This window comes from Lacerta agilis, chromosome 7 (assembly GCF_009819535.1).
Source record: "Lacerta agilis isolate rLacAgi1 chromosome 7, rLacAgi1.pri, whole genome shotgun sequence".
In the NCBI taxonomy this organism is placed as follows: Eukaryota; Metazoa; Chordata; class Lepidosauria; order Squamata; family Lacertidae; genus Lacerta; species Lacerta agilis.
In genome coordinates, this window is record NC_046318.1 from 86,398,097 (window position 1) to 86,424,681 (window position 26,585).

General features: G+C 54.9%; 2 protein-coding genes across 19 annotated transcripts in view; both read left to right on the forward strand.

Moving 5' to 3' along the window:
* Positions 1-204: 204 nt before the first annotated feature.
* Positions 205-11,948, forward strand: PUF60 (poly(U) binding splicing factor 60). Of its 2 annotated transcripts, XM_033156063.1 has the most exons (11): positions 205-303; positions 2,679-2,774; positions 3,196-3,285; positions 4,025-4,075; positions 6,197-6,358; positions 6,466-6,558; positions 7,055-7,268; positions 7,352-7,542; positions 7,845-7,989; positions 11,036-11,271; positions 11,517-11,948. In XM_033156063.1, exons 1-11 carry the CDS (start codon positions 277-279, stop codon positions 11,814-11,816), a joined length of 1,605 nt encoding a protein of 534 aa, XP_033011954.1. In that variant the 5' UTR covers positions 205-276; the 3' UTR covers positions 11,817-11,948. The 2 variants fall into 2 exon arrangements, with proteins under 2 accessions (XP_033011954.1, XP_033011955.1); XM_033156064.1 differs by lacking the exon at positions 4,025-4,075.
* Positions 11,949-13,669: 1,721 nt separating this feature from the next.
* Positions 13,670-26,585, forward strand: part of SCRIB (scribble planar cell polarity protein) — a 56,218-nt gene continuing 43,302 nt past the window's right edge. For all 17 annotated transcript variants that reach the window (XR_004427083.1, XR_004427084.1, XM_033156075.1 and 14 more), the window contains exons 1-7: positions 13,670-13,870; positions 22,344-22,461; positions 23,148-23,226; positions 24,838-24,927; positions 25,005-25,061; positions 25,327-25,390; positions 26,484-26,558. Coding sequence is in view for 15 of the 17 variants with exons in the window: in XM_033156075.1 (XP_033011966.1) it covers positions 13,709-13,870; positions 22,344-22,461; positions 23,148-23,226; positions 24,838-24,927; positions 25,005-25,061; positions 25,327-25,390; positions 26,484-26,558 (645 nt within the window). In the remaining 2 variants the exon portion in view is untranslated. The remainder of the gene's footprint in view (positions 13,871-22,343; positions 22,462-23,147; positions 23,227-24,837; positions 24,928-25,004; positions 25,062-25,326; positions 25,391-26,483; positions 26,559-26,585) is intronic.

Sequence of the window (26,585 nt, forward strand, 5' to 3'; positions counted from 1 at the left end):
CCGAGGCAAATATCGATCGCGGTTCCGAGTGTCGGAGCGGGAGCCTGGCGCCGAAGGCCACGAGCGATCGCTCTTGCGATCCAGCCCACCCGGCGTGGCGGAGCGCCGCTCTCCCCCTCTGCCGTTGCACTCTCAGACGGTCGGTCTCCTGCCTGTGTCGTCACCTCCCCGCGCGCGAGAGACCCCCAAAGAACCGGAAGTTGGCCGGCCCGTTCTCCCGCGGGCAGTTTAGTTCTCGCGAGAACCTCGCACTCGGGGAAGGAGGAGTCGGGGAAGATGGCGGCGACGACGGCTATCTCTCTGGTGAGCTAGTCGCCCCTCAGCCGGCGGGTGAGGGCTAGGCGGGCGGGAAGGAGGGTCGGCGGCGCGGAGAATATCTCGTCGTCGTTCTCGGGGCGCGGGGGCGCCGCCGCCGCCGAAGTACCCCCGCTTGAGCCTCAGAGCTATCCCGGAGCGGGCTGCGGGCGCGGTGGAAGATGGCGGGACTACATCCCCCAGCATGCCCCGCGCCCCTCCTGCCCGGCGCACGGGGCTGCAGTTGCCGCGGCCGATGGGGCGCGTAGTTCTTCGCCTCTCAGTCGCTGAGGAGAGGCTAGCGCTCCCGGGTATTCGAAGGAGGGAGGAGGAGACCTCTTGGCGCAGGCGCATCTGGAGGGCGCTCTCCGCCTGGCGCTGACGGCCGTAGCGAAAGGACCCCGGCCCCCGGAGGAGCGGCCCTTTCCGTGGCCTCTCCTGGCGGGGGGAACGGAAGACGCGCTTCTCACCCCCGCCCCCCTGATCAGCGGCGGAGGAAATGCTTCCTTCCCAGGGGCATGGCGAGACTTGTCCCCTGCCCCCCCTTACTCAGCCGCTGGCGGCATCCCCGGCTCTAGAGCGGAGCCTTTATCAGGTGTGTGTTCGGGGGGGGGGAGAGCCCTCATGCCATCTGCAGGAGCAGCAGCGGAAACTACGGAACTCCCTCCCGCAGGAGGCGAGGCTGGACACCTGGGTGGCTTTAACAGAGGATTGGGCGAATTCACAGAGGAGGAGAGGTCTATCGATGGCTACAAGCCAGGATGCTTATGCTGTGTCCTGGAGGCAGCAGTGCTTCTGAATGCCAGCTGCTGGAAACCACATAAGGGGACAGTGTCCTGCTTGCGTTTTTTGCATTGGTTGGCCACTGTGAGAAGAGGATGCTGTGCTGATTCTATGTTTCTAAGTTTCACAGAACAGCTGAAGGAGTGAAATGATGTTTGGACCAGTTTGGCTTTAAGAGAGTCACAAGCAGAGGCAGCAATTTTTCTGAATACTAGTTGCTCAAAACCACAGGAGCAGAGAAAGCTCTTGTGCTCAAATCCTGCTTGCAAACTTCCCAAAAGAGGCGTCTTGATGGCCTCTGTAAGGCCAAGATGGGCCTCATAGACTAATCCTGCACGACCATTCTTATGACAGTCTGGTATAAATGTACCTCCAACTTGCTATTTTTAGCATCAGTGGCATGTTGCACCTATGTTACTAAGTCATTATCACAAGATGTGCTTGTGCCTGGCTTGGGTGCTTGTAAAAGGGGAGGAGATATGTAGGTGAGAGCGGAACACTGGATCAGATGGAACCACTTGCTGTAATCCTGCAGTCACCATCAATTCACTTGTTAGTCCTTGTGTTAGTGCTCCCTCCCAAGGCTGCCTCTTGCTCCTTTGTTAAGAGGAAAGTCTACCTACCATCCATTTGTTTTTGTCCATCTCTTTCAGTTTATCTGGAAGGTCTTTAAGGAAATCCTCCTGGACCACTTTCCTCACACCTTTTCAAGCTCCCAGTCAAGTCATACATTTGTCTAACCTTTGCCCTCCTGTGAGGGTAGACCATACTGAGTTAGGTGGATCAGTTGTCTCCCTTGGTCTGAAGCTGCTTCTGGTATTCTGCAAGGTAGCCCGTCTCTCTTAAAACACTTTGCATGCCTCCATCTCACCTTCTGGGCCACCACACCAGCCCCCTTCTCTGCATGCTACTTTGCTTCATAAGGATCCCGTGTGCGTCTTGAAGACAAGGTGCTTTGTAGATTGCCACTCACTTCCTTTCCTCCTGGATCTGGTTACATATTCAGGGTTGCCACATGTGCTGAACAATTTGGGTGAGGGCCCCACAGTGAGTAGAGCAGCCACATGACTGGCCAGCATCTCTCTCTGTCTCGAGTGGTTTGGAAACTTCCACCGGATATGTGCAGCTCTTATATGAAAGTGAAATGTTTTTGCTCTGTGCTGCTGCACTGCAGCCTCCTTTGCTGTTCCAACAAGTGTTTGTGTGGTGAGGCCTCTTTGGGCGTTGCAGTTGCTGCATTACTGCATATGGAGAGAGGCATGTGTGGCTAAGCATTGGGGGTCCTTTCTGAGTGCTGCTGCTGCTGGGCTATGAGGCCATGTGTGCATCCTTGAAATAGAGCTTGTTCTTCAGAGGCGCTCTGGAAAGTTGGAGGGTGGCAGCAGTGGTGAGGATACAATGGCAACACATTGGGGCTCACATGGCAGCTTTTTGGGATGGGGTGGGCAATCACTCCTGGAAGAAGAAAGCTGTGTTCTCTGAGGGAGGCTCAGAGACTTTCCCTCTGTCTTCTCATTGCTCTTCCTGCTGAAGCAGCACAGACTTTCCCTGCAACACTGCTCAGGCCTGGCCACCTTTTATGAGTGTCTCTTTCATTGCAGGGCACAGAGACCGTCAAGGTAGAAAATGGACAAAGCACAGCAGCCAAGTTGGGGCTCCCTCCTCTCACCCCAGAGCAGCAGGAGGCTCTTCAGAAGGTGAGTGGACCAGCAGGGGCCTTCCGGCTTGCATGCTTCTCCTTCTCAAGGCTAGCCGTAATGAGGCTAGAAAGCATCACAGCTCATGGGGAGTAGAAGGCCATTGGCTTGTCTGCTCCTCCATCCCTAGATGTCCACTTCTTGGGTCTAGGCCCCCTTGGCAAACAACCCCAATAGCTTTGAAGGTGATGGGGGGGTCTTGAGCTTCTTGGTCAGCTTTGGACAACAGCCACTGACTGCCAACCTGGCAATGGAAGGGAACTGGTCTCAGGCAGGTGGGCTCTGGAGGAGGAGGGGGCAGTCCTCTGCGCTTGCAGTGCTGGGAAATGCCTTACGCTTTGAGGATGCCGGTGTGGCACACCCCAGTTTGTTGTCGCTGTGGCTGTCTGCTCTGTGACTCTGGGCTTTCTGTCCCCTTCAGGCCAAGAAGTATGCAATGGAGCAGAGCATCAAGAGTGTCTTGGTGAAGCAGACTATTGCCCACCAACAGCAGCAGCTCACCAACCTTCAGGTGAGGCACCACCCAGGGAAGCCCTGCCTTTGCCTCTCCCTCCTCCCCCCCTCCCCCAAGGTGGATCCCTTTATGCACTTAGAGCCACTGCACAGCCCTGAGATGTGACTGGAGCCAGGTACTTTAGCTTCCGTTTCCGCTGCGAAATTGGAGTGTGTTGTATTCCCTCCCCCTCTGCTAGCTCCCAGGCCCACACACTTGCTTGCATTCACTGCCTGGGTAGGGGAAGCTTAGCTGCTGAAGGAGGAGGAGAGCTGGGCTCCCAGCTGGGAGTCCTGCTGTTGACCTGCCTAGAAGGGGGTGCCTGGGGTTGCTGGGTACATCGTCTTCACACTGACAGGGGTAGGGAGTGGCAGTCGCCTTACAGTGCAAGAGGCATCTGTAGATGCTGGTGAAGCCCTCTTGCTCAAGAGCCACAGATTGGGGGTGGGGTGGGGTGGGGTGGGGGTGGGGGCCCTGAGACCAGGCCCTTTGGGCAGTTCTGGGTTACTGGGTGGGGGCACCTCCCTGCAATTAGGCAGCTGTTGAGGGTCAAAGAGGAGCCCCACCTGTCCTTAAAACACCCCCCTCGCTCCCTGGGGCTGGCAGGGGCTGTGCAGCGAGGAGGTGGAGGTGGCAGCGGCAGGCAAGCAAGGAGGAAAGAAGGAAGGAAGGAGAGGCCTCTTCCACTTGAGTTTTGACGAAAAGCCGTCGTATGCTCAGCTCCCACAGACTGAACTCTGTCTTTACTGTCTTTCAGATGGCAGCAGTGACAATGGGCTTTGGAGATCCTCTCTCACCTTTACAATCGGTCAATAGACACATTCACTTCTTCTGGGGCACTTGGTCTTAGTCAGGGCCTAGCACAGGGGAGGACGTAGCTGTGGCCTCCCCCTCCCTCCCTCTCCCTCCACATACCCGCCTGCTTTGGACACGCCCCACCAACCCAGGCCAAGTGTTAGCTTCCCAGAGGAAGGAAGACCGTGGGCTGGGGGCAGCCGGGGCCGTTGGAGGCATTGGGCAGAGAGAGAAAGAGCAAGAGAGCTTTAGAGCCAAGCAGCTGGGAGAGCCACCTCTCTAGGGATGCTGAGGTCCTGACCTAAAAGTAACTGCCAAGGTAACTCGCCAGTGGGCCAGCACGGGACGCAAGAGGCCTGGCTGCTGGGTGTTGGGGCAGTGAAGGCCCCTCTGGGCAAGTTGGACTGCTCTCCCGGGAGAACACTGCTAGGACAGTGTTTACTGGGGGCGGGAGAGAGAGAGAGGTGGCAATTGCCTGTCCTCCCTCTGCTTCACCATGCACAGGGCTCGGGCTGGTAGGGCACCCGCCCCTGCTCCTGTAGCTGGAGCCTAAGCACTGCACAGACACCTCACAGAGCCTGGTCCCAGGAGGACTCCTCCAACTGTACTGAGGCACGGCAGGGTTAGCCTGAGCACTTGGCAGGGCCTATCAGGCCCTTGTGCTGCGCTGTGCCTGGGGATGGGGTGGGGGTGGAGCTTGCTGAGGCATCCCGTTTACTGCTGCGTGGTAGACAGGGAGGCAGAAGTCAGACTGAGCCCTGCAGGAGCCGTTGAAGGGTCCAGCATATGAGCACGGAAGGGCAGAAGTGCCCTTGAGGGCTGGCCTCTGGACTTAATGGAGGATACCAGCCACTCTTCTGGGGCTGGGAGCCTGAGTTTAGCTTAGCGTTGGCGGGCTTGCAGTGCACTGGCTGGCGGCCTTGCAGTGCACCTGGCCACCTACCCTTGGCACCTCTTAGGAGCTGCCCGTCGCTTCCCTGCTTGTGTTGGGAGGGGAGCAGGCAGCCCAGGTGGCAGGTCCTGGGGCGGGCTGGGGTTGGTTGTCCTCGACCCCACGTGCTTCCCTTGCGAGTGCATGCAGCATCTCTCCCTAACTCTTTGCTCTGCTGGCTCCTGAATGCTGGGAGGTGTGATGAGGTCCTCTAGGTTGCCCTGTGGCTCTAGTTTCCTTAGTCTGCAGCTGGGAGTCCCATGCCAGAGAGGGGGCCCTTTGCTGGCCCCACAGGCCCCAGACCGGCTCACTTTGTATAGGGAAGGCAGGTTTGGCTTGCAGCTGTCCACTGCCTCACCCATGCAGTTTTCTCCTAGCATGGTCTTCAGCCTCTGTCCCAAAGAGGGAGGGAGCAATGAAGGAAGGAGTGATCAGGGCAGACCTTATTTGCCTCCTTTTGGTCTCTTGGATCATGCAGGCTCCTTCCTGCCAGAGAAGCATTGCGGGGCCCCTTTGGGGCTCCAGTGCAGCCCTGACCGTTGCACAAAGTCCATGTGGCTGGGCCAGCCATTGGACTCTCCTCTCCCCACCTGATCCCAGAGAGCAGTTCCTTCTGTTGGCCCCATGCGCAGGTGCGGGAGTGCAACTGCTTCAGGGTCCTGCTGGGTTTCCACAGTAGCTTTGTGTGCCATTGCTGGCCAGCAGCTGGGTGGTGGCAAACCTGGGATTGGACGCCAGCTGAGGGTGTCTGGCTCAGGGCTCCAGCCAGGACAGTATGTGGTGGGGAGGGACAGAGAGACGCATGACTACGGCCCGTGCTTGGGACAGCAGCCCATGCTTTGGAGCGCAGGCAATGGAGATGTCCCCTTCACGTGGACTGGTGGTTGTTTCCGATGGGGCCTGTGTTGGGGGATGAGGGTTTTGTCAGGTGAAGACTGAAGCTGGATCTCTTGCTGCCCCATGGGAGGTGGTTGACCCCTTTCTGTCTGCAGTAGGATGTGGCAGGTTCCTCTTGCAGGAGTGAGATGAGATGGCTTAGGTGGGCCAGGCTGGGCTGGGGCTGCTGAGACTCGGAGCTTCCCTTCGCTGCTGGGGGGGGGGTGTTGGGGGGCAGGAAATGAAAGTGGGGTTGTTGGGGAAAAGCTGCCCTTGCCCCTCCAGCTCCCCCCCAAGCTGACCATCCAGACCTTCTCTCTGATACAGATGGCAGCCCAGAGGCAGCGGGCTCTGGCCATCATGTGCCGGGTCTACGTGGGCTCTATTTACTATGAGCTTGGAGAGGACACGATCCGTCAGGCCTTTGCCCCCTTCGGCCCCATCAAGAGCATCGACATGTCCTGGGACTCTGTGACCATGAAGCACAAGGTTGGTGCTGCTGTGCTGCAGCCAGTTGGGTGAGCCCCTTCAGGAGGGGCACGGCGCGAGGGTCCTGGCATGGGTTGTGAACAACACTCTCTCCCCCTCCCTTGCAGGGCTTTGCTTTTGTGGAATATGAGGTGCCTGAAGCTGCTCAGCTGGCCCTGGAGCAGATGAACTCCGTCATGCTGGGGGGACGGAACATCAAGGTACATCACACAAGCGCTGGCAGGTAGCTCTCCCTGGCCCTGACAGGGCGGTGCTGCTGCCCATTTGACTGCCTCTCAGTTCACTTGTTTTGGTTTTCTCCCTGTCAGGACAGGACAGGGCTCTGCAGGCATGGAAGCCCCATGCTATCTCCCTCCCCCTATTGGAAATCTGCTTTGGTGCCTGCCCCCTGCTCACCTGGATTTTCAGCAGGGGCTGGACTCCCTCACCTCCCCTCCCCTCTGGCCTGTTAGTTGCCTGCTTATTGTCCAGAGGGAAGCAGACACTTGTACCCAGCACTGTCTTCTGGGGGCCTCCCTGTAGAATTGTGTGCAGCACCTGCCACGTGCAGTACTGTCAGCAGAGCGTTGGGTGGGCGGCATGTATGTCTGTCCTCCTCAAGGCAAGGAGCGTCTGTTGGGCAAGCCAGGCCAGTGGTCCCTGAGAGGCTGCCCTCCAGGCCTCGCCTGCACCTCTGACAGAAGCCTTTGCTTGCAGGTGGGGAGGCCTAGCAACATTGGCCAGGCCCAGCCCATCATCGACCAGCTGGCAGAGGAGGCACGGGCCTTCAACCGCATCTACGTGGCCTCAGTTCACCAGGACCTTTCGGATGATGACATCAAGAGTGTTTTTGAAGCCTTTGGGAAGATCAAGTCCTGCACGTTGGCCCGGGACCCCACGACAGGGAAGCACAAGGGCTATGGATTCATTGGTAAGTGGGCTGTCAGCGGAGAGGGGAAAATCCACTCTGGTATGGGGCAGCTGCCCTCCAATCGCTGACTTCTCTTCTTGCAGAATACGAAAAGGCTCAATCTTCGCAAGATGCTGTCTCGTCCATGAACCTCTTTGACTTGGGAGGCCAGTACCTCCGAGTGGGCAAAGCTGTCACGCCCCCTATGCCGCTCCTGACTCCGGCCACTCCAGGAGGCTTGCCCCCTGCAGCGGCAGTTGCAGCTGCTGCTGCCACAGCAAAGATCACAGCTCAGGTAAGAAGCAGAGTTGGGCATTAGCATTGAGCCATGTGTGCTGCTCCGTGGTCTGGTTTTGCAGATCCAGGTTGCACACGTGTTCATGCATCTCTTCCATCACATGCTTGCATCTGCCTGGAGCATCTTTAGGGGCTGAAGCGACCTACTTGGACTCTCTTGTTTCGGCCTGCCATAAGTGCTGGTGGGTGTAGCGTTGAAGACAGTTTGTGGGCCCCTCAAGCCTCTTTGGGTGCGTGGAAAAGGAGGGCCAGGGCTCCTTGGGTAGATCTGATGTGGTGCTGTTGCCTTTCCCTCTGTAGGAAGCTGTGGCAGGTGTGACAGGAGCTGCCGTCCTCAGCACGTTAACAACTCCAGGGCTGGTGACGCCGGCACTGACCTTAGCACAGCCCCTGGGTGCTTTGCCGCAGGCTGTGATGGCTGCCCAAGCACCAGGTGTAATCACAGGTGAGTGTGCAGACAGGGTGCTAAAAGTCTCACATGCTGGGTGTGGAAGTGAGGGTGGCCCTGGCGTTTGGCAGCTGGAGGTCTCCTTCCTGAATATGTTGAATCTTCTTTTTAAAGCCCTCAGCGAGGAGTTCCATAGGTGTGTTGTGTGCAGAAGTCATTCCTTTTGTGTCCTGAACCTGCTACCAGTCTAATTTCATTGGGCTGCCTTAAATTCCTGAGAGAACGAAAATAACTTTATTTGCTTTCTCTTCTCCACACCATCATTCTTTTCTGTGTTTTCCCATCATGTATCTACACTAAAGTGGTCCAGTCAGCATTGCACATTGAACCTTTGTAAAAGCTGCTGGTAAAGTCTCTCACTAAATACTCCAGAATAAGTTTAGCGGTCATGGGGTCAGAGGGCAGGTTTTTAGCTCATTAAGGAACAGGAAGCAGAGAGTAGAACCAATGTAGGAGGTGGAGTCCCCCGGGGATTAGTATTGGGATGGGTGCATTTTAACTTACTCATAAGAGTTAGGTGCAAGCAGTGAGGTGGCTGTTTGCTGATGATGCCAAATGTTTCAAGATGATTAAAATGAAAAGGGATTGTGAGGAGCTCCAAAATGATCTCTCCAAACTGTTAAATGGGTTTTAACATGGCAAATGCAATTCTGTTCAGTCAAATGGAAAGTTAAGTACATTGGAGCAAAAAATCTTAAATTCACACATAGGCTAATGGGGTCTGAACTGGCAGTGACTGACCAGGACCGAGACCTTGGGGCTGCAGTGGACAGCTCAGTGAAGAGCTTGACCCAGTGTGTGGAGGCTGTGAAAAGGCAAATTCCATGCTAGGGATCATTAGGAAAAGAACTGAAAGTAAAACCGCTGATATCATAATGTTGCAAAAATCTATGGTGTGACCACATTTGGAATACTGTGTCCAGTTCTGGTGGCCTCGCCTCAAAAGGATATTGTAGAGATGTCAAAGGTTTGTTGGCTTATAAAAGTACTTTTTTACCACTATATCATAAAATACCAGGGCGGTGTATAAAGTTCAGAAAAGGGCAACCAACATGACAGTATAGCAGGGGAAAGAGAAGTCTGGGAAACATCATAGAAGTGTATAAGGCATGCATTAATTGGAGGAAGTGGGAAGGATAAGGTTTTCTTTTGGCCACGAAATGGCAGAACCCAGAGAGGCCTTCCAAAGAAGTTGCACGTTTAGGACAGATTCAGGTACTTTTTCATACCGTGCATAGTTAAACTATGCTATTTGCTCCCACAAAATGTCGTGTTGGCCATCAAAAATATCTTGACTAAATAATGGTGGGTAAGGCTGCTAGCCATGATGGCTCTCTGCTCTGCCATCAGTGCCTGAAGCAGTATACTTCTAAATGCCAGTTGCTGGGAATCTCAGAGGGGGAGAGCACTGTGGGCTTCCCCTCCAGAGGCATCTGGCTTGCCACTGAGAGCAGCATGCTGTGTGTTCCACGGGCCTTTCTTATTTTCCAGAAGGGCTCTCCTTATGTTCCTTGTGAAAACAGGTAATTCCTGCCTTTTGCTTCCTGTCTTTAAACCATTCAGTTAAATAATGCATAAGAGGATTTGACCTCTTTCTCAAGAGCCGTTGATGAGGAAGTTTGTCGAAAGCCATCTCCATATTTGTTGCTATTCCCAAAGAATTCTAAAAGGTTGGTAAGACGGGACTTCTTATTGCAGAAGCCATGCTGGTTCTTCCTCAGCAAGGGTTGCTCTTCTGTACATTTGACAACTGTAGCCTTCCATATATGTTTTCTACCAGCAAAGCCTGGTTTGGGGGACAGATCATGTCAGGGGATGCATTTGCCTAGTGCAAGAAGTCACTAGTTTATTGCAGCCACCCTCTCATCATGCTTGCAGCACATCAGTTTCATGCACCTCCAGAAGCACTTGTTAATCCCATGCTACATCTTTGAGGTACTTTGTAGCCTTTGCAATTCTGGGGAGAATCTCAAAACAACCTCAGTTCAAGGTGTTTTCTCCCTTTGCCCACACCTGTTAAACTTGCTCTGTGCATCTCCTTGGCTTGGAGATAGGGATGAGCAATGAAGTCATGTTTGTAGATGATGGGACATTAATTCATTTACACTGTGTACAACTCTGGTCACCTTACCACAAACAAGATACTGTAGAGCTGGAAAAGAAATGTTTGGGGCTTTGTAGTATTGAAATGTGAGCAAGGAGGCATATGAGGGATTTTTGAAATTATTTCATGGCATAGAGAAAGTGGACTGAGAGCAGTTTTTCTTCCTTGCAATAATAATTTAGGTTACCTTAGCAAGAGGCATTGGTAGTAGGTTCAGCAGAGATAAGGGGACTTCTTGGAATATGGAATTCGCTGTTAGAAGGCATAGCAATGACCATATTTCCTTTAATAGAAGATTTGGTGTAGGCCAGCTTTCTCAGTGACTATAAGCTATGATGGTCATTGAACCTTCACAAATATTGCATGTTGTGGCGTGTATGCCTGCCTTGTGATTTTTCAAAGCAGCATAATTTCTCTGAAAAACTGGTTGCTGGACCAGGTGGGCCTTTGATCTAATTGAGCAGGGCTGCATTCAGGAGGATTGGGAAGCTGCTTTATACCAAGTCAGAACATGACTCTATACATAGCCCAGTATTGTCTTTTTTTGACTGGCAGAGAAGGACTCCAAGATCTTGGGCAGAGAAAGAGGTAGAACAGTTAGTGGTACAGCAGTTGCTTTGCATGTAGAAGGTCCCAGGTTCAATCCCTGTCATCTCCAGTTAGAACTGAAAGAGTCCCCTGCCTGAAATACTTGAAAGCTGCTGCCAGCCTGTGTAGACAGTCCTGAGCTGGATGGATCCAGTGGCCTGACTTGGTATCAAGGCAGCTTGCTATGTTCCTGAATCAGAGCTCCGTCCCATGAGCCGTCATTACTACATTCTCCCTGGTGGTGTTTGGCCTCCCCCCTTTTGGGTGCCCTGCTCATTGGCTAGGGGAGGGAGCATATGAGTTGCCTGACACTGCTCTAACTTATGCCTTGGTCTGTTTCTTTCCCTTCAGGCGTGACCCCTGCTCGCCCACCCATTCCCGTCACCATTCCCCAGGTGGGTGTGGTGAACCCCATCCTGGCCAGCCCCCCAACACTGGGCCTGCTAGAAGTAAAGAAGGAGAAGGAAGAGGAGGAAGTTTTCCAGGAGTCTGAGAGGCCAGAAATGCTCAGTGAGCAGGAGCACATGAGCATCTCTGGCAGCAGCGCCCGTCACATGGTAATGCAGAAGCTGCTTCGGAAGCAGGAGGTGAGTTGGGGCCAGGGCAGTGAACTTAGCTGCACCTGGCTTTGTGCCTTGGGACTGGGAGGAGAAGGGACAGGACAGGAAATGTGGTGGAAGGTGATGCAGGGGGCACAGCCAGAGGTCAAGATTGACAACACCCTTTGGCTGGGGTGTGGGGAGCCAGCTACCAGATGATTTCCCCACCCCAGAGTGGGCAGGGAGGGGTCTTGTGGAGTTGTGATATTTTGCTCTCCCTTTTCTCCTGGCAGTCAACTGTGATGGTCTTGCGCAATATGGTGGACCCCAAAGACATTGACGATGATTTGGAAGGGGAAGTGACAGAAGAGTGTGGCAAGTTTGGGGCTGTCAACAGGGTCATCATCTACCAAGAGAAGCAGGGCGAAGAGGAGGATGCTGAAATCATTGTCAAGATCTTTGTTGAGTTCTCCATGGCCTCAGAGACGCACAAAGCCATCCAGGCGCTGAATGGCCGCTGGTTTGCTGGCCGGAAGGTGGTGGCCGAGGTGTATGACCAGGAGCGATTTGACAACAGTGACCTCTCCGCATGAACTCTGCTCCAGAGAGACTTTGTTATTGTTCTCCTCAACCCCCTTTGTGTTCAGGGATGCTTCTGGGCCAGCATCACTTGCTCCTGTCATGTATTTGTAGTTTCGGATAAAAGTGCAAGGAGAAAACCTTTCTACCTTTGTGCTGCAGTGGTGGTGGTGCGGCATTCCCTTCCCAGTGGCAAGAGACTTTGCGCGCAATCTCTCTTTCCCCTCCCATGCTGTCTTTCTCCCCTGCCCTTTACCAGATGGCCAGAAGAGTGAATGGGCCGCTTTTACTTAGTCATCGGGGTGGGAATTAAGAAAAAGGGGCCAGTTCATTACCCCACCTCACACCACCCCCTTTCTGGCAATTATGTGGAATGTTCTGGTCCTCTCTCCATACCCCTTGCTTGGTGGTGGTGGTGGCAGCAGTAGTGGCCAACATCTCTTTTCCCCTACAGAGCAGGCGTGTTGCCCCTGAGCCACATAGGTTCAAAGCCACTGCTCTCTGGAGAAAATGAAGATGGCAGGCACACCATCTAGCTCAGCTTTGCTCAGCCAGATGTTTTGGGCTGCAGTTCACCTTAGCTTCGGCTGTCATGACCAGTGGTCAGGGATGATGTGAGTTACGTCCAAAACCTCTGGGGAGGACACCAAGCTGGTGGAAGGCTGGCCCAGAGGATAGATTGCAAACTCATAAGGTTCTAAGGTGGGTGTGAGAGCAGCAGAATAAAGTACCACCTAGAAAATAATGATCTGTCCCCCCAACCAGGCTTTGCTGGTAGAAACATATATGCAATGTTAGTTGTCAAATGTACAGAAGGACTACCCCTGCTGAGGAAGAAGAATGGAAAGGAAGATTGAAGGCCTCTTTTGGGGTCTGGAGACTAGGCTCCCAAGCACCCGCATGGCCGTAGTTGGGGTTGCCTCTTCCCCAAGTGGATGTGCCTCTTCCATGCCCTCTTCCTCCCCCAACCTGGGTGGGGGGTGCGTTTGTGTCTCCTTCCTGCTGCTTTGCTCTGAAGTGTCCCCTCCCCAACCTGGGCAGCAACAAGTTTCTTTTATTCTGTTTTTAAATTGCCATTCTGTGAGCTGCTTTGAGGCAAGAGGTAGAATGATAACAAATATTGTTTGGTAATTTAGGGGCAGGGGGGCTGGGGATAACAACCTTACGAGTTGACCCTCAGAAAATGATGGGCTGAGGGAGGGTTGGGACGGTCGCTGAACCGTCTTTCCCCCCTTCCTTGCAGCAAAACCCCTTAAGCTGCAGCGAATGTCAGTCCCCTAAAATATGCCGCTCAGGTCGCCGCCCCCGCCCCCCCCTTGCACGCGGAAGCCCCTTGTGCGTTGAACGGCTTAAGAATTAACAGTCTCGCCATCCCAAATAAAGCCTGAGTTCCAGAGAGATGGAGCTGCTGCTGCGGATGCCAGCGGGCCTAAGGGACAGCGTCCAGGCCGCAGAGAGAGAGGGGAGAAAAGGGGCGCCGGGCCAGCTGTGGGCGGGCGAGGCCGAGAGGGCGGGGCCCTGGCCGGAAGCGGACCCGGAAGTTTAGCAGCGCCTCGGGTCCCGGGCGTTGGGTCGCGGGGGCTGCCGGGAGTGGTAGTCCCCCTGGGCGGAGGGCGAGGCGGGCGCCCTTTCCCAGGGTGCCTGGCGCGGGGGCGGGGCGGCGCCAGGTGCCGGCGGGGCCCGGTCAGCGTCTCGGAGGAAAGGAGGAGGGCCGCGCCGAGAGGGACCGAGCGAGCGAGGGAGGGAGGGAGGGAGGGAGGCCGGCCCCTTCGCCAGCGCCTGCCCGCCCGCCCGCTCCCTTCATGGCTCCGGCGCTGCCGCCGCCGCCGCCGCCGCCTCGGCCCTGGGGGGCGCCCCGGAGAGCAGCGAGCGCGTGAGGCGAGAGGCCGAGGGCGCCGCCGCCAGGATGCTCCGCTGCATGCCGCCGCTGTGGCGCTGCAACCGGCAGGTGGAGGCGCTGGACCGGCGGCACTGCTCGCTGCAGGCCGTGCCCGACGACGTCTACCGCTACAGCCGCTCCCTCGAGGAGCTCCTGCTCGACGCCAACCAGCTGCGGGAGCTGCCCAAGGTGCCGGGACGGGGCGGGGCGGGCGGGGCTCCGGGGTCGCGGCGAGGCCAGGCGCCTCCGAGGTGGGCCTAGAGAGGTCCGCCGGAGAAGAGACCCTGCTGGTAGGAGCCGCTCCTCGAATGTCGTCTCGCCCCCTGCAATGTAGGAATGCTGCCTGCCCGCCTGCCTGCCTGCCCTGCAAGGCCCGGGCGTGGGGGGGGGGGCTGTGAGGTGGGGGGAAGCCAGCAAGGGATAGGGCGAGGGCCAATGGCCACCTGCTAGGGATGCTTTAGCTGTGACGCCTGCATTGCAGAGGGCTGGACTGGATGACCCTTGGGGTCCCTTCGACACTACCGTTCTAGGATGCTATAAGGGCAAGTGGTGGCCTGGCCAAGTCTCATTGGTCCAGCACTCTGTCCTTCAGCCTGCACCCAGGATCCCCCAGAGCCGCCCTTCTCCTCTGCCTGTAGTGCAACTATCCGCCATCTGTGCGAGTGCTGGACTCATTTAGAACCATTAAGAGGCTCTGTGGTGTGCAAGGCTCAGTGTGAAATCCACTGGGAAGCCGACAGGTGAGCTGTGCTCCCAAGGCAGCGCACAAGACGGGTGGATGCTGCAAGGCGGATGCCACAGTCAGACAAACCTCTGGGTGAGCCCTTTGGCAAATGTTGCTCTTCAGTCAAGGTGAGCAGGTGCTGTCGCACCATCTGAGGCCCCATCACAGCCTCTTGTCTTGGGCAGGGCTCTGAGCTGCAGCTTCCTTGCAGCATGTGGGTGCCTTCAGGTGTTTCCGCTCCTGCCGCTTTCCAGTTGGGCCAGCGGGTTCTTGAGCTCCCCATACCAGCTGTGTTGATGCGTTTAGGGTTTTTTTTTTTAACCCTCCCCACCTTTAGGGCGCAGTTAAGGTTGGTAATGACATGTTAAACGTAATCAAGTGAAACTTGCAGCACTAAACACTCCCTCTGGAGCACACAGTGCAGTTGTCTGAAGCTTCCTTGTTCACCTGACCCTGGCCTTAAAAAAGAGCCAGTTTTCCAGTCCCTCTGGAAGGTGGATGGGCTTGACTCTTGAGCTTGTGAGGCATTGATGGCTTATCTCTAGATAAGTCCCAAAGGTGCAGGAGAGTGTATATCCCAGGGCATTTAGTGACTCACATCACTCTGCCAGAAGTCCAGCTAGTTGTTTCCCTCAGGATGTGCCTAAGGCTGTGGGCCTTTCCTTGGTTTTTCCCCGAGGCCTTGATGTGGCTGTTGCTGGCTGTGGAAGCTGCAGAGGGGAATGGATTCCTTCTGTAAGTGCAAACCAAGCATGTTCTGGACCGAGAAGCCTGTGAAGTGCAAACAGTAGGATTGTCGGGAACTCTGGCTGGGATGGGTTGGTGCCCTCCTCCTTTGCCTCTTAACGGTGTAGAGCTGGACTTCCAGCTGAGCAAGCACCCACCATCATTTGAGACTTGAATGGGGTGCCATCAGTCCCCACCCCCCAGCCATGGCCAAATCCCAGGGCTTCCCTGAATTCCGAGGGAGGGAGGCAGGCAGGCAGGCACCAGCCTCTTGTGCAACTGTTCCACAGCTGCCGGGCTCCACCCCACAGTGGCCAGGGTAGGGCTGGGCCCTGAGCTCTGTGTGCATGTTGTGGAATTGCAGCCAGAGTGTTCCCCCCCCCAGGCATTTGATATGCATTCTTTGGAGCCTGAGAATGGAGGGTTAAATAGCAGGAAATCCGGCTAGCCTGCCTTGCGGGGGGGGGGGCTGCAGCCAAGGAGCCAAAGGGGCTGCTTTCTGTGTGGGTTGCTGTGGCAGCGGTGGCTTTTCTGGCGGCTGCTCATTGCTTACCTGCCTGCCTGTGAGGGGGAAGGGGGTCTTTTTCTGACCAGGCTGCTGCTGCTGCTGCTGCTGCTGCACTTTTCCTTCCTACTCTGGCTCTGGCCTTTACTTCTGTCCTACTGATGCTTGCCATTCAGCCAGGTGGGTGTTATGAGGATGGTGGATTGGCAGCTTGGCAGGTCTGCTGCCTCTGGGCTTAGCTATGCTTACCCTTAGCCCTGCTCTTTCCAGGCACACGTCCCTGCTTTAAATTATTGTTATTGTTGTTGATGTTGTTGTTGTTAGCGCTCTTTCGGAGCACCTCCCCCCTTTTGCCCTGGAGGTTTTCCTGCAAAACACAACACTTTAGCCCTCAAGTGTCCTTTGGACGTTCCCATGCATTGCCATTTGCTCTGATTCAGCTTTCAGAGGCAGGTATCCATGGGAAAGGGTGCTTGGACACGGAGCTTTTAAGCACAACTATACCTGGGAAGAGCAGAGGAAAGGTGTGTATGGATAGAAAGGGCCTGGCTGGCTTCCTCAGCCTCCTCAGCTGCTCCTTGTGACGTATATGCTCCCCTTGGGCAGAGGGGGAGAGAAACAGGTCCCACTGGAGGCCACCAAGGCCAGGAGAGCTTCATGTTGGCCTCCATCCCACCCCACCCCTACCCCCAGTTGTTCCCAGAGCTCAGAGCTAAGGCGGGAGGAGGCAGCCCTGCCCTGCAAGAGCCATTCCCTGTGCTGGCAATGTGCCTCTTTCTGAGCTGACATTCTGATTGTAAGCCCTCTGCCCTCTCCCCCTTGCAAGAATTGCTCTGCCCTCCCTGGTGCTGGAAGTCAGCTTGGCTCCCTCTCCTGGCACGGCTGCCCCTGTGGTGTGGGGGGGGGGGAGGGAGGGAGGGGCTGTTTGGTCTGGGGAAGTTTTCCTTGAGGCAGAGCAGGAAGGGCCTTGCTCAGGGACCCTGTCGCCTCTTGCTAATTGCTTAGGGTCTGCCCTGCTTCCTCCAGGAGCTGGGTGAGGCCCTGCACAGTGCTTCCCAGGCCCCAATATGGGGTGTGGGGGAGGAGCAGGCAGTCCTGGGCGGACAGACAAAGCCACTCTTATTCTTGACCCGCGGTGGGGGGGGGTGTCTACTGCACTTGGGGACCAAGGGGCGGGGATGGCTATTGTGATGCTTGAATACCGCCTCATCACTGAGCATATCACTGAGCATACGGGAGAGGGGCTGGCTATCTGGGAGCTGCCATCTTGGGAAGCAGGGGGAGGGGCACCAGGGTGTGGGGGGGGGCGTGTGGGTGAGGGTGGTGGTGCCTCTTGTGCTCACTGCTAATCCTGGCCAGCCATTCACAGCGGCCTCCTGGGGGGGGGGGGGCTTTGTCTGCTGCTGAGAAGCTGCCTCCTGGCTCTGATCCTTTTATCCTCCAGCCATTCTTCCTTTTCATTTCCAACCATGATGTGGTTGAGTGGCTGCCGGGGTGGGGTGGGGGTTTGTTCTGGCAGAGGGGCAAAGGGGTGGCGGCCTCAAAAATGTGTTGGGGGGAGCAGGTATTGCCTGGGCCTCCCTGGCCTGGGTGATGGTGCCATTCAAAGTGGAGGACCAGGGTGGGCTGGAGGTGTGGGGTGCAGGTGGAGTCGGCCGGGGGGGGGGGGTTATTTTGCTGCAAGCCTTAGGCTGGGTGCTCCAGGCAGTGCTTGGGGCTTCTCCTGGGAAGAAGATTTTCTCCAGATTTTGCCCTAGGAAAGCCTTGGTCCATTTTCAGTCCCTGTGAGGTTCAAAGTCAAGAGGGCAAGGGACCTAGTTTCAAGCATCTGTGTTTGTGTGGGTTGCATAGAATTTGTCCCCACCCCAGAAACCAACACGTTCAGAAGACCCTTCCTGAAGCTTTCATGCTGAGCCCCCTCCCCCACCACACACCATCTTGCACTTTCTCCCCTACAGCCTCATCTGCCCCTCTGGCACTTTGCTGCCTTGGGTCTTCAAGCCCCCTGCCCTGCCTGATCCTCCTGCCCCTGCTCCCTTTGCTGGGCGTCTTCCCCCGGGGTTGTACTGGCTGCACCAGTTGTCAGCGGCTTAGTGGAGGAGCCGCTGGGCAGGGTGGGGGTGACACTCAGGCTCTGCTTGCCAGCTTTCCTTTGGCCCAACTGGACGGGACCTTGGCTGGAAGCAGGACGGTGCTTGGGGCAGCCTCTCCATGGAGCCCAGTTCCTTGCCCCTGGAAAGAGCCCTGCGAGTCCTTGTGAGGTGCCAGGCATGGTGGGAGGTTGTGATTCTGAGCATCAGAGTTTGAGTTGTCTAGGGAGGAGATGGGCACCTGACCCCATTCAAGGCTGCATTGATTTCCCTTGACATCCTTTGCTGAAGGCGCCAGGGGGAGCGTTGGCGGCGCTGATGGTACTGAGTTGCCGCCTTGCCTAGAGGAACTTGTTGCCTTTTTTACTCAGAGCGGGAAGGCAGTGCTGACACCATTCTGGGGGGAAGCCCCTGCAGGTGGCTCTCAGGTCATGGGATGTAGCTGCCTCCCATGCCAGGTGCCTGGGCAGCAGGCAGCCCTGAAACAGTGACCCTGGCTTTTAAATATTAAGGTGCTCCACAATCTGTGCTGGGGAGACAGGAGGAGTAGGAAATCCCATTCTGGAGGTCCATTTGCTGTTGCCTCATCTTGACCCACTTTCTGTCGCCTCCCACCCAGTCTTGCCCTTGCAGCAGAGTGCCGTCTTATTTCTCAACACAAACAGACTTAGAGCACACGTGTTGTGCTGTTTGTATGTTGCTCTTTGAAAAAGAGAGGGGAGTTTCCCCTCTTTATTCCCACCCCTCCTTTGAAAGTGGAGCCTCCTGTTTGTGAAATGTCAGTTGCTGCCCCTGGGATCCAGGTGTGATGAGGGGGGGCTTCCTTAGCTCGGGTGGGCAGGGTCATGCTCTCCAGTTCGCATCATTCCTGCCCACTGGCACTGAGGGAGTTGTTGTTCTCAAACTGGAGGGTGGCACCTTGGCTACTGCTGCCCTGGCCTATGAGGGTTCAGGTCTTTTAGGGGCAGATTCTGGCCACAAGCTGGAGCTGGTGGAGGTGGTGAAGGGGCTGGTCCATCTCAGCTTGGGTGGGTGAGGGCCCTCCTTTCCTTGCATTTTGCTCTGTGTGGCGGACGCCACATTGCCATCCTTCAGAAGCAGAGTTAGAAACTCAGATATATAAACTAATTGCCAATTGGCACCTTAAAGCTAGGTTATGGTCGCCGCATCAAAATGTCTAGGCGTCTCTTTTTGCACTGTATTATTACAAGGGAATCTCTGCTTATTGGGGGGGGGGGTTCAATTCCCAGCTGCCGCTGCATCACTCGGAGGTGTGTGAATTCCTCCCCCCCCCCCGCTTTCGGTGCCCAAAACTGGGTGTGTGTCAGCAGGAGCACGTGTACTGATTGCGTGCAAGAGGGGAGATGCCTGTATTCCTTTCAGTTCTATACAGCTTTATATTTTAAAGAAAAAATCTCAAAGCAGTTTACAACACATTCAAACATCAAATATAACAATCCTAGCCTCAAGGAACATATTTCAGATCCTTCTCTAAGTGACATTTTGCTTTCCCCATATTTCTTTATCTCCTTAATTTATAGAGCTACCCCATAGTAGAAGTACTCTTGGAAGTCAGTGTGGTGTAGCGGTTAGGGTGTTGGGCCAGGACCTGGGAGATCAGGGTTCAAGTCCCGACCCAGTCATGAATCTCACCAGGAGACCTTGGTGTCTGTCGCAGCATCTAACCTCCCTCACAGGGTCATTGCAGGGAGGAACTAAGGAGGGTGAATTATGTACTACTTGTGAGACAAAGGTGGGATATGAATGTAATGACAAAGCTCTTCTGCTTACCTGCTTAAGAAAGCTGTAGGGGCCAGTCAGATGGAGATGTTAGTCACCAACCTGGCATCTAGAGATCCCCACATGGTTGCAGTAGGACACGTGCCAGTTGCAAACGTGCCTGGGGAATTTCAAAAGCCAGTGGATTTTGGACCTTGGGATGTCCAGGGACACCTTAATCTGGTTTGACTGGTACAAATCTTCTGGGCTGTGAATTCTTTCCCTTTTAGACCAGTTTTCTGAAGGAGCATCTCCACCCCGATTGTTCAGCCTGGACACTGAGGTCCAGCTCTGAGGGCCTTCTGGCAGTTCACTCACTGCAAGAAGTGAGGTTATAGGGAACCAAGCAGAGGGCCTTCTCGGTAGTGGCGCCTGCCCTGTGGAACACCCTCCCATCAGATGTCAAGGAAATAAATCTGACTTTTAGAAGACATCTGAAGGCAACCCTGTTTAGGGAAGTTTTTAATTTTTGATATTTTTTCATGTTTTTAATATTCTGTTGGAAGCTGCCCAGAGTGGCTGGAGAAACCCAGCCAGATGGGCGGGGTATAAATAATAAATTATTATTATTATTGGAGGCAGATGATTTTTGTATGCTTTTTGTTGTCTGTGGGACAGAAAACAGGTTCACTTCTCCACCTGTTGCAGAGCGCAGGCTGCCTTTTGCCTTTCTTAAGAAGGTGAAATTCTGGTTCAGTGAAAGAAAGCTGGGTGGAGTCTGCCACCATGGGGCTGGCTGTAGGAGGAGGCCATTTGCTGGAGGGAAGGAGGAAAAGCAGCCCTGGGCTCTAGTCTGCCCCTGGGCAAGCAGGACAGCCAGAGAGGAGCGCCAAGGGACGGAGGGGTATGGTCAGGGCAGAGGCAGGGCCATTCCAGAGCAGCCCAGCTGAAGGAAGAAGAGCAGCAAGGTGGTCACTGTTGTGTGGAGACTTCTTGTGCTTGGGTTGATCTTGAACTTGGAAGCAGCTGGGTGCATTGGGCCAGGTAACTTCAGACGTGGTCACAGGGAAGGGGAGCAGCTCTCTTTCCACAGCCTGCTAGGAGCTACCTGGCATGAGGCGGAATATCTGGATCCACATTAATCTGCCTTCAGGCAACTTTTTTGGTAGAAGTCACTTCCTTGCATCAGTTTGTGGTTTGCATTTATTTGCATACTGCTTGGCTATCAACAAAGATGGATGGGGTGGGGAGGAGGGCTTGGACCTTTTGGGGATTTGTGGTATACAAAGAGCCTTTGTGGATCAGGCCGCAGGTTTTTCTCGCAGTGACCAGCCAGGTGATTCCTTGGATGACCCCTTAGAGTTCTGGTATCACGAGAGAAAGGGAGAGCCACTTTCTGCTCACTGTGCACAATTTTGTAGCTGATATTCTGACTCTTTCTGTGGCTGAGCCTGGGTTTGCAGTGGTTCCACTCCTACCTGCCCGGCAGGTTCCAGAAGGTGTTTCTGGGGATAGTTGTTCCGCCCCAACAAGAATTGCCCTGGGAGGTGCCACTCCACCCTGCTGCGTCTCCCATGCTGTGGGAGGCTGTGGAGTCTCCCAGCTGGTGCCTGGAGTCAGTAGTGCGTTGGGTGAGGGTCCAGAGACTAAAGCCCCACCTAGAAAAGGCTGAGATGGGGATGCTGAGTGGACTTGTGACCCTGGAGCCCTGGCTTCCCCTGACAAGGTGCATTGACAGCTTGGATGCATACGTTTTGTGTCAGGTTCCGCATCCTGATGTTGGAATGCCTTCCATGGTAAGAGACACCTTTCTCCACTTTGTCTGGGAGCACTAGCTGTGCCCTTTCCAGTGTTGTGTAGTGGTTAAGAGCGGTAGACTCGTAATCTGGTGAACCGGGTTCGTGTCTCCGCTCCTCCACATGCAGCTGCTGGGTGACCTTGGGCTAGTCACACTTCTCTGAAGTCTCTCAGTCCCACTCACCTCACAGAGTGTTTGTTGTGGGGGAGGAAGGGAAAGGAGATTGTGAGCCGCTTTCAGACTCCTTGCTGTTGTTGTTCAGTCCTTCAAAATGGTCTGTTTGGGCCTTGAGCACCCTTCTGTGGCAGACGGCTTCCTCCCACTATGTGATCATTCCCACCTGCGCATTAATGTGCTTCCTGGAAGCCCTGCTCTGTGTCTCCCCACCCCATGCCATGCCTGGGCAGAGCTGCCCCCCCTCAGCTGGGATTTCAGCCCCAAGCAAAGGTGCTTCTAACCCATTGAGCTTTGGCTGGTTTTATTGGCAAGTAATGGCTGCAGCTGCAGCAGCTGCTGCTGCCTTCGATCCTCAGATGAGCCTCAGTGTTTCCTGGCAGGTTTTTAAAAATGGTGCATCAGAATTCTTTTAGGACTAAACTGTAAAAAAGAAAAGAAAGAGGTGTGCACTGTTTTTAGCAGGGGGGAAAGGGGGGGGGGTTGAAATTGTGTTTGGCAAACCCACATCTTTCCCCAAGGGATGCAGATGCTCTTTCCATCCAAGAGGAGTATTTCTCCTGGGAGCTGCCTGGCTGGCATCCCTCTCATGGGAAGTGATGCAGAGACTTCCTCTTCCTGAGGCTCCTCTTCCTCCATGTCCCTTCAGGTTCACCCAGAGAAGCCACTTGCCCCTCCTGCCCTGGGGGGGGGGGTTCTCTGCTGGACTGCTGCCATCCTCACTCCCTGTAGCCAAGGCACACCTGTGCCTTCCCCAGTGTCCTGTGTCCACGACCCCAGATCTGGTCTGGAGGGAAGGTTGTCTGCCAGGCTAGCCCCAGAGGCCCTGAGGTGGGCCAGGCAGGGCAGGGGCAGGGGCTTGCCCTTCCCTTTCTGGCAGAGCTGTGGACTCTGCATGAGTGACTAACTTCTCCCCCCCCCTGCAGCCTTTCTTCCGACTCCTGAACCTGCGCAAGCTTGGCCTGAGCGACAATGAGATTCAGCGCCTTCCCCCCGAGGTGGCCAACTTCATGCAGCTTGTGGAGCTGGACATCTCCCGCAATGGTGGGTAGATGCTGGGGAGGGGAGGAGGCAGACAGGCCTCTTGGGCTGGGCTGTCCCCTGCAGTGGGAGCCTGATCCTTCCCCTCTGGGAGGGGCACAGGGCCCGCTTTGCCTGCAGAAGGGCCCCATGGCTGCCCTGCTGGCAGGAGGTCTTTTGTTGGAGAGCGACCTGCCCATCAGGGATCACCTGCAGGGGCAGCTGCTGCTTCCTGTGTTGACAACTGGGGGCTGAGCACAGGGCTGCAGGCCAGGCTCTGCTCCCATGACCCAGAGACAGGGCCCCAGAGGGGGCTTCCTCCTCTGACTGAGGTGGTGGTCTGGGCTCAAGCAGCAACCAGCTTAGCTGGCAGCTGTCTGTGGGTGCTTCACGACAGCCTTTGCTGAGGAAGCTTCCTTCAGCCTGGCCAGCCTCCCCTGCCGTTTCCACAGCAGTGGCTCTTGAGAATGCCCGCCTTCCCTCCTCCAAGTACCTGGAGGCAGGGAAGTGAGGTTGGCCCATCTGTATCCCCACAGCACACTCCCTTGGGGTAACTCATTGAGCTGAGTGGGGATTTGAACCCAGGTCTTCTCAGGGAGGCTCTTCAAAGACCTGTCAGTGGGGAGGGAATGGCTTTGCTGCTCTGAATTCCTTGAGGAGTGGCACCTTTGTGGGTGAAGCCTCATTGCTGTGTCCCTTCTGTGCTGCAGACATTCCGGAAATTCCTGAAAGCATCAAATTCTGCAAATCCTTGGAGATCGCGGACTTCAGTGGAAACCCCTTGTCTAGGTATGGTGGGAGCGGGACGGGGGGTTGGGGGTAGGGGCTCTGGTGTCCTTCCTGTTCCAAGGCTCTGTTGGTCTGTCTGGGTCTTGGCGGGATTCAGAAAGTGCTCCTTGAAGGCACACAGACAACTGGATCAAAAGTAGGATGGAGGGCCAGTCCTGTCTTTTGCGGGGAGGTCTTGCTGGTTCAAGAATCCTGTAGAAATCCTCTCCGCTTAAAGGAAAGGTGAAAGGTTGCAGCACTTGGGACTTTTGAGTTTAGAGAAAAGGCAAGTCAGAGGTGACATGATAGAAGTTTATAAAATTAAGCTTGGAGTTCTGTAACAAAATAATTTAATACTCTATGCCACCACTGTGGCTAAAAAATTCATTGGTGCAAAGGTGGAGAACGAGTACGGCATCCACTAAGGAAGAGTGGCAGTTTAAAAGCTTGCATATGCTGAATTGGCAGGTATAATGACTAGGACAAGAGAAAAGGATGGGGAAGAATATAAGGAGGATTGAAAAATGTTAATTGAATATTTTAAGAACCAGTATAAACAAGTAAATAACATAGCAGGTCTTGAGTAAATCCAGCAGAATAGAAATTAACAAAGGAAGAAATGTGATGATTAAAAATTTGGAATATGTAGAATTTAGTAGAAAAGTAAAGAAACCAGGAAAAGGGTGGAAGGGAAGTCACTAGTATTTAGTTGTATGTTGTGGTTGGTATGAAAGTTGTATGATTGGGGGATGAAGGGAAGGGGATGGGGGATGTGTGGGGTTTTTTGTGTTAAACATGCAAATACATTTTTTTAAAATATGGGGGGGAAATATAGCGTTAAGCTTGGAATGGAGAAAATTGAGAGCTTAATGTTTTCCTCCTTCTCTTGTTACACTGGAACTTGTGGGCATCCAGTGCTGCTGAATGTTGGGCAGATAAAATAAAGGAAAGGGGCTTCTTTACAGAGCACAGAGTTAAACTGTGGAACTCCCTCACTCAGGAGGCCACCAATTTGGATTGGACAAATACATGGAGGAGGAAAGGGCTCTCAGTGGCTGCTAGGCACAAAAGCTCTGCTCCACCTCCCAGCTGGAGGTCACAATGTGCCTTTCTCCCAGCTGCTGGAAACTGCAAGAGGGCTCTGGGCTTGAATCCTGCTTGCTGGTTTCCCATTGAGGCATCTGGTTGGCCACTGTGAGAACAGGATGCTGAATTAGATGGGGCCCCTTTGGCCTGATCCAGCAGAATTTCTTGAAGCACAAAGCTTCCTCCCCTCCCCCCTCAGCCCCCCCCCCATGCTAGAGGGTCTCCTGACACAGAATGCGCTGCACGTGGTTGAGGCAGCAGTGGTCCTTGGCCCCAAAGGCTGATCTCTGTCCTGTGGTCGCTGAGTACCCCAGGGTCCTTCTGGTCCCTTTCCCTTGAAAAGGTGGGGCTCTCTTGCTTCTGGAGCTCCCACCTGCCAGGCTGTGCCAGCTGGGGCTTGGTTCCCCAGGACCAGCAGCAGGCAGGTGGAGGCCTCTCTTTGCGTGTTGCTGGAATGCACTGGGGCGCAGGAGCAGGCCGGGGGGGGGGGAGCGCGAGCTGCATGGGGCGCAGTGACCAAGGCCTGTCATTTCTGCTTCTGCCCAGGCTCCCGGAGGGCTTCACCCAGCTGCGCAGCCTGGGCCACCTGGCCTTGAACGACGTCTCCCTGCAAAGCCTGCCCAGTGACATTGGCAAGTGAGTTCTTGGCTGGGGGGGGGGGGAGGGACCGCCTCTTCCCTCCTGCATTGCCAACCTCCCTCTTTCTCTTGCAGTTTAGCCAACCTGGTGACCTTGGAGCTACGCGAGAACCTGCTCAAGTCTCTTCCTGCGTGAGTGTGTGCAAGCTTGGCCCCCAGCTTATCTTGGGGGGTGTCTGCCTCCTTGCCTGCCTCTGCTGGGCAGTGCGTTTGGGTGACCACCTTAGGTGGAGGACCAGCACTTCTGGAAGCGGGCGGCCTGAGGATCGCTCAGCACTCCAGCTTTCAGCACCTTCTTGGAGTTTTGTTTGGGGGGGGGCGGAGATTCTTTGCCACCCCTCCCTCTTGGTGCCCAGGACTCCCAGCCCCCTTACTGAGAGCCTTCTCTGCCTTGCAGTTCCCTCTCCTTCCTGGTCAAATTAGAACAACTGGACCTTGGGGGCAACGACCTGGAGGTGTTGGTGAGTGCCGTGGGGTGTGGGAACTTGGGTCTCCCTTCCTGGGGCTGAATGCTACCCTCCAGGCTGCTCTTGCCTGGTCCTCTGAGCTCTTCCCAGGCCATGTCACTTCATGCCCTTCTCGAGTGCTCTTCCTTGGCTCCTTGCTTGCTTGTGTTAAAGGAGAAATCTGAGGGCTCCCTTGGACAAGAAAACAAGGACACCAGCCAGGAATGCCAGAGCAAAACACACATATCTACAAAACAAAAGAGTGTTCTGAAGTTCCTTCCTTGGGCAGGTAGGGCTAATGACTGTCCTTTGTTCTTCTTGTGTTGTTCAGTCATGTCCGACTCTTCGTGACCCCATGGACCAGAGTCCTTCGCTCTAGCCCGGCTTAATCCATTTTCAGGTGGTGGGTCCTTTGTGAGGGAAATGACCCATCTTCATTTGGAACACTCTTTGGTTTTGTAGATATGTGTGCCTGGGAGGGGTTCAAGGAGGGATGACTTAGGTGTCAAGACACTCAGGTTACCTCCCTTGACCCTCCCAGTTTGTGATGTATCTGTGATGTAGTAATGATGTCGTCTGGGGTGTAACTTGGGGGATTAGTAACTAATAAAAGTTGGGGTCTCTTCCTGCTGGGGGCTTCCATTTTATTCCACCTGGTGGCAGGTGGGGGCCCTGTCGCAACAGTCTTCAAATAAAGACCAAGCCTACTGGCTGCTGTTTTGCTCTGGTATTCCTGGCTAGTGTCCTTGTTTTTTGTCCAAGGGAGTCCTCAGATTTCTCCTTTAACACTTGGCTGCAGAGAGATGGATCTGGCATTGCTGTGACCTCTGGTATGAGAGGAAGAGTCTCATCTTTGGCTCCACAGGCTTTTTCCTCTAGCCCCATGTGGCCCCCAGAAGGTTGCCCAGAAGGGAACATGGCCCTTGGGACGGGAGTCCTGTACTGGGGGCTGTAGAAGCGTTGTGTTCCTTCCTCATCTTGTTTTCTTTTTGTGAATTAGTCTAATTTGAGGGGCCACCAAGTTGGAGGGCAGCCTCTTTACCGGACGCAGCATGGCGTCCTGAGCAGCTGCCCTCCTGAGTGACCGCTTGCTCTGTCTCATCCACAGCCGGACACACTGGGCGCACTGCCAAATCTGCGGGAGCTGTGGCTGGACAGGAACCAGCTGTCGTCACTGCCCCCTGTGAGTGCCCCCACCAAGCCCTCAGGC